The sequence below is a fragment of the Capsicum annuum genome, chromosome 2 (assembly GCF_002878395.1).
Source record: "Capsicum annuum cultivar UCD-10X-F1 chromosome 2, UCD10Xv1.1, whole genome shotgun sequence".
In the NCBI taxonomy this organism is placed as follows: Eukaryota; Viridiplantae; Streptophyta; class Magnoliopsida; order Solanales; family Solanaceae; genus Capsicum; species Capsicum annuum.
This window is the reverse complement of record NC_061112.1, coordinates 146,072,998-146,078,997: the sequence shown is the minus strand read 5'-3', so window position 1 is coordinate 146,078,997 and position 6,000 is coordinate 146,072,998. Positions and strand designations below refer to the sequence as shown.

At 37.4% G+C, this 6,000-nt stretch overlaps 1 protein-coding gene across 1 annotated transcript; it reads left to right on the top strand.

The window, feature by feature from the left end:
• The first annotated feature begins 2,187 nt into the window (after window positions 1-2,187).
• Window positions 2,188-5,517, top strand: LOC107860295. Its single transcript, XM_016705601.2, has 5 exons — window positions 2,188-2,536; window positions 3,078-3,681; window positions 4,393-4,702; window positions 4,990-5,071; window positions 5,164-5,517. Exons 2-5 carry the CDS (start codon window positions 3,126-3,128, stop codon window positions 5,368-5,370), a joined length of 1,155 nt encoding a protein of 384 aa, XP_016561087.1. The 5' UTR covers window positions 2,188-2,536; window positions 3,078-3,125; the 3' UTR covers window positions 5,371-5,517.
• The last annotated feature ends 483 nt before the right edge of the window (window positions 5,518-6,000 follow it).

Sequence of the window (6,000 nt, the reverse complement as noted above, 5' to 3'; positions counted from 1 at the left end):
AATACAAAGTTTTTGTATCAAGTAACTACAACTACTAGCTTTCCTAGTCTTCTGTAATATTGTTAACCTTTCAACTATTTCTTTCTTGATTTGGATGATTGCAGCCTTCGCTGTAATTGTTATTCCCCTAATTAACTTTCAATTCCTTGCTATCCATGTATGGTAGATTCTAGCTCCACAGATTGCAGTTGCAAGCTCTTTTTTGAATTGTTTCCAATGTTTTCCTTTATCCAGGCGAGGCTCTATGATACTCTCTTCCTCTATGTGTTGATACCTGACCTTGACTCCAACTCTGTCTTTATCTGGTTTGTCCATCTGCATTCAGCAACTAAGTGCAACTGGTTTTCTATTTAATCTGCCTTACGTAAACAACATTTAACATCGTCAACTGAAATATTTAATCTCTGCATTCTTTCTTTTGTAAGTAGTCTCTCCTGATTAGCTATCTATACTATGAATCTATGCCTAGGTACCATGATTGCATTCCATATCAAGTCTGCCACAGATGATCTCCTTTGACTTCCTAATAATTAGTTGTAGCTGCAACTCACACTATAAGTACCATTAGCAGTCCAGCAATAAACATCATTATTATACCAATTCCTCATTTCTAATTTGATGAAATCAAGCTTCCTCCAATACCAACTACAATCCCTTGGTGGAATGTGATTCTAAAAATCAGTTCCTCCCTTCATATATAGCCCATGCACCCATCTTATCCATAAGGAATCAATTTTACATGCCAATTGCCAGATCAGTTTGCCTATTGATGTTATGTTCCATAATTTGCAGCTTTTAATATTTAATTCTCCATATTTCTTAGGCTTGCAGGTGGTATCCCAAAAGACTAGTGGAGTCTTCCTCATGTCATCCTTGCTTCCTCACAAATAGTTCCTGCATATTTTGTCAACCTCTTTCAACACACCTTGAGGCAGAATAAACACAGCCCCCCAAAAGTTGTAAATAGAGAATAAAACTGCATTAATGATCTGAAGTTTGTCTGCATATGATAGAAATGTTGAGTATGCACTTGTGATTCTTGTAGTTATCTTAGCAATCAACTTTGGACCATTTCTTGGACGATAATGGTAGACCTAAATATCTGATTGGCAGAGTACCAAGTGAAAAACCTGTGAGTTGCGGTATCTCGTCCATGATGTCATCCTCTACTCCTGCCATGAAGATGTTAGACTTGTCCAAGTTAGCTTCAAGTCAGTAACTCTACTGAAATGGTGTAGAGCCTCCGTCATTCTACTAATTGATTTAATGTCCCCTTTACAAAACAACATCAAGTCATCCGCAAACACTAAATGGTTCAACTTAGTGGCAAAGTTCAAACACCTTCTTAGGGTTCTATAACTTATAAGAACTTCAAATAGAATATCATTTACTAATTAACAAAATTATAAGTAACTCTTCCAACTCAACATCCATAATTTTATTTTATTTTTTCAAAAGAAAACTCATTATTCGTACCAAGTTAAAAATTTCTAACAGAAGGTAGTGTTCTCTCTTAATTACGAGTCTCATAAAATGGGAATTCTTTAGAAGAAAGTACCATTATTTTGCAATGATCAGATATTTATAAGCTATTTTAGCAATGTATGCTAAGACCCTAGAATTATTCAATGCAAGGTTTAAATGTCATCGAATATCATCCATTTCTCCTTCCCATTTTCAGGCCCCCACCTCAAAACTGTTTAGGATAAAAGAAAAACATGAGATTAGACTTAAACAAGGAAATATATTAGGATGCGACTTAACGATTAATAAAGTCAATACTACAAACTTTTGAAGATCAATCCAAATCTCTATAAGTTATTTGACACATGAGAAGTAAAAACACCCAGTGATGAAATAACTGATCAGATATACTATTTTTTTTTTTAAATTAAGTTAGGTTACTCACATGGGAATGCCCATTTATTTTGGACAAACTTGTTGGTGCCCAACTCTCTCTCACCCATTTCTTGGCTCTTTTTCCATTCTGTCGGTTCTCTTCTCCTTTTCGATACGTCCAAAACTCCTCCTCTGTTCCCTATTTAATTAATGTTGCTTTACACTACAAGTATTGCTCTTCAAATTTTCACCTGGAGGGTTGGAAAATAAAAAAGTAAATATATAAAGTTAAAAAATGTTCAATATTTATCATATATATATATATAAAAAAAAAATCATAATCATGTATGTTGCATATTAATTGATCAAAAAAGATTTGAATGAATTCCTTAACTCTACCTGATTCCAACACTAGCTGGGTCGAACATCAAACATCCCATAATCATTGAACCCCCTGTAAATAAAAATAATAATTTAAAAAGCGAATTAATTCCTATAATGTACATTATTAAATTCTTGATTTTTTTTCACACTGGGTGACCCTTCTCCCATCTCTCTCTGGCTATTAAACAATTATTTCAGATGTAACTACCAATACCTTTTCCTGAACCAAAGATTCACATTAATCAAATACTCAGCTGTGAGCACCACAACACATGTTGGTAGTAAAAGCTAAACTATCTGCATTAATTAAAGGGTAAGCTTCACTTAATCAACATTTGCTCTAAATATTGAAACTTTTTATGCCTTTGTTGCTCTCTCCTTTTTCTCATCCCCTTCTGTGGTCCTGCAAGATGCACTTTTTCCTTTTTGACCTTTGTGTATATAGAAGTATATAAGTGGCAATTGGAATAACCAACTTTCTTGCTGATTGGTTAGTTGTACCTCTTGTTCTGAGCTTCTGGAGAAGATACTTTTAATAAAATATAGGGGACTGGAAATAAGGTTTTTGTTTATTTTCTCTTGAATCTACTAGTAATAAATTTGTTCCAATAGTGTCATTTGGTCAGTACAAGTTACAACTCTTCCAGTGGTCCTCACTTATGAAGACTGAGACCTCTAAGTTAATTCCCAACATTGACCATAATTTCAAGATTATCTTTATATTTTTCTTGTAAAAAAAATTAGCTTATCTATGTTGTTTAAGACAAAATGAGGCCATCCCTGGGTAACCATTCTTGATTTTGGATATATAGTGGTGGTATTTATGGTCTCTAATTTGCTAACCAATTGGATAGGGTCACCGTTCAAAGAATGTGGCTTGCATTTTGCCATTATTGAGAGTCATGAAGCAGAACACTAGTTCCTTGAGGAATTCAGGTTTATATACAAGTCCAGCAACACCAGAATATGGAGATGATAATGTGAGAGGATTTCAGAAGGGATGGAGTTCCGAACGAGTCCCGTTGGGAAACAGCAGCAGGAGGCATATTAGTGCCACTGCATTGTTGCCTTTCAATAGTGGAAGGACAGTGCCCTCAAAATGGGATGATGCTGACAGGTGGATTACTAGCCCAGTGTCGAGTTATGGCGTTTGGAAGACTCCAAACGTGCAACCCTATAGGCGCCCCAAGTCAAAAAGTGGGCCGCTTGGGGCGCCTGGCATTATGTACTTACCGAACTACTCACCCTCCGCGCCAATTCTAGAAGGTGGAAGCGTAAGTAACTTCATTGCAAACTCACCATTTACAACAGGTGTACTGGTGCCTGATGGTGTATCCATTCATTATGGTGCTGGCGGAAACTCGGGTGGTCTATATGCTGAGAATAGTATGGCTCGAGCAACTAGTGCTCCTGGTCTATCGGATTTGTTCAGTGAATCCTCGGTCGCAAGCTCCCAAGGTATGCATTTCTTCCTATTTTGCGGATAATTTGCCTTCTGTATACTGGCAATCTAGCACAAGTCCTCTGCATTAGCCATATGGAATCTTAATTTGCTATCAGACAGCATTGGTAGTAGCATTTTTAGTTCAATTGCAAAAGGTCCCGTCTCTATATCAGGTCTCAAATGCATATAAATCACCTTAAATAAGTTGAAGTGAAAGTTGCAGCCTGCAGATTAAAGAATTGGGATTGGGAATAACTAAACACATAAAGATCAAAAAGTTGATAGATAAAACAGAAGGTTAACCGAAGTTGAGCAATCATCCTCATAGGTTCTAGCAAGAGATGATGAAAATATCTCATGTAACGCAATGTCTAAGCGTGACTTTCTATCATATGAATATACAATTATGTGCTATGACGGATGCAGAAGCAGTATGCAATTGTGTAACTCATGCTTCTTAACTAGGATTGCAAGTAATGTTTATCTTAAATATGACGTTTTGACATTACTCGTGCTTCTTAACTACACTCAGTCCCTTCCTTGTTTCCACCATTTGGTTGACGTTTGTTAAGCATTATTAAGCTTACAAGCGAATGCCATTGTTTAGTTATAAAACGTTATTGTGAAATCACCAACACGCGAGGTGTTGGGAGAAAGATTTGTCTTTGCAAAAGTGCACCACTATAATTCAATGATATTATGTTGCTGATGAATCCAATGGCCAGATGATGACACCAAGGAGCCAGATTCGGTTTCCTTTGCAGCTTCGAGGAGAGACATGGCAACACAGATGAGCCCTGGTGACAGTACACATGCCTCTCCCCAAGAAAGGTCATCTTCAATCCCTTCTGGAGTGGAGCAGAACAAGCAGCATTCTGCTAAAGTCGAGATTAGGGATGTGCGGGTTGACAAAGGAGCCCCCATTTCAGGGCTATCTCGGAGAAGCCGGGTGAGGAAACCCAAGAAAGAATTACCAGATGTGAGTGAGTCAATTTCACCATGGGATGTTGCAGATAGAGCAAAGAACGTGTCAAAGTAAGCATTCATTTCAAGCTTGATTTCGCTTCTTATGTTTGCTAGGACAGCTATACTGTCCTTCAGTACAAATTATCCTTCTTTTCAAGGGAACTGGTACCCCCTTATGTGTACTCCACAAATTTGTAGAAACTATTTAGACATGGTAGCGAAATACCAAGCCTTCACCTCATACATTTCTTTCGACAATATGTATGTTCCTATACAATAAATACATAGGTGGATTTATCAACAAGCAAAAATACTACATATGAATAACAGTCCCATCTTTGATCGTTTTTGTGAAGGTCACAAAGAGAGGAAGCCAGGATCACAGCTTGGGAGAACTTGCAGAAAGCCAAAGCTGAAGCAGAAATCCAAAAGCTTGAGGTCCGTTGGACATAAATATGCATATACATTATATCCATACACTTAAAAACTTGTTTAAAAACTAGGACAAGCATCATTGTTTGCATTTTCAGATGAAACTAGAAAAGAAGAGGTCAGCATCGATGGATAAGATTGTGAACAAGCTTAGACATGCTCAGTTGAAGGCTCAAGATATGAGACGTGCAACTTCGGAAAGTCAGCCCCGTCAGTCTCGAAGGGATTCCCACAGAATCATACCATTTCGGCAGTATTTCAAGATTGCCTCATTTAGGAGTTGCTTTGTTTGCCGTATCCCTTAATTTGTGTACAGGTGTTCTCAAGTAAAATTCAAGTCGTTTATAGGTTCTTGTGAAATGTAGAGCTTCAGTTGTTATTGGGGATCCAAGGAACAGATAACTCACAGCTGAATGCTTTATTCAGTATTCAACCTACTTGTTGGCTATGTATTCAGGCCTTGTCACCGTGTCTGGCAGAATTCTGTACAGCTGATATCTCTACGACCATGGAACACACCGCAAGAACACTTACGCCAAGACTGATTATGGTACACAGCTCTTAAAAATTGCAGCATGTCATAGTGATGTGCGTCCACCCTTCTTAGAAAACCAACATAGTGTATACCTCACTTGTCCAAACTACATGTAATCAGGAAAAGCTGGAAATTTTTTGTTGCAAAATGCATGTGTCAAGTACTTCCGAGTCCTAGTTCGTTTCAAATCATTTTTGACAGAACTCAGGAGTCCACTCTCGAATGATGCAGATTTTATATAGTAATCAGCTGTATTTAAGAACGGGCAATTAAATTCTTCGCAATCAACAGCTCGTTAATTAGGCAAGAGATTGAGGGAAAGCAGAAGCTTTCAAAATTTTCCGATTTCCACAACCCTTAAAAGTTTAAAGCATTACCCGTATTGCTTTATTACTTCTTT

What these genes read in the sequence shown, in the direction of transcription:
- LOC107860295 (XM_016705601.2), top strand. Translation starts at nt 3,126, where the DNA reads ATGAAGCAGAACACTAGTTCCTTGAGGAATTCAGGTTTATATACAAGT. An exon ending in AGAGCAAAGAACGTGTCAAA is followed by an intron (nt 4,703 to 4,989) that starts GTAAGCATTCAT and finishes GTTTTTGTGAAG; the next exon opens with GTCACAAAGAGAGGAAGCCA. An exon ending in CAGAAATCCAAAAGCTTGAG is followed by an intron (nt 5,072 to 5,163) that starts GTCCGTTGGACA and finishes TTGCATTTTCAG; the next exon opens with ATGAAACTAGAAAAGAAGAG.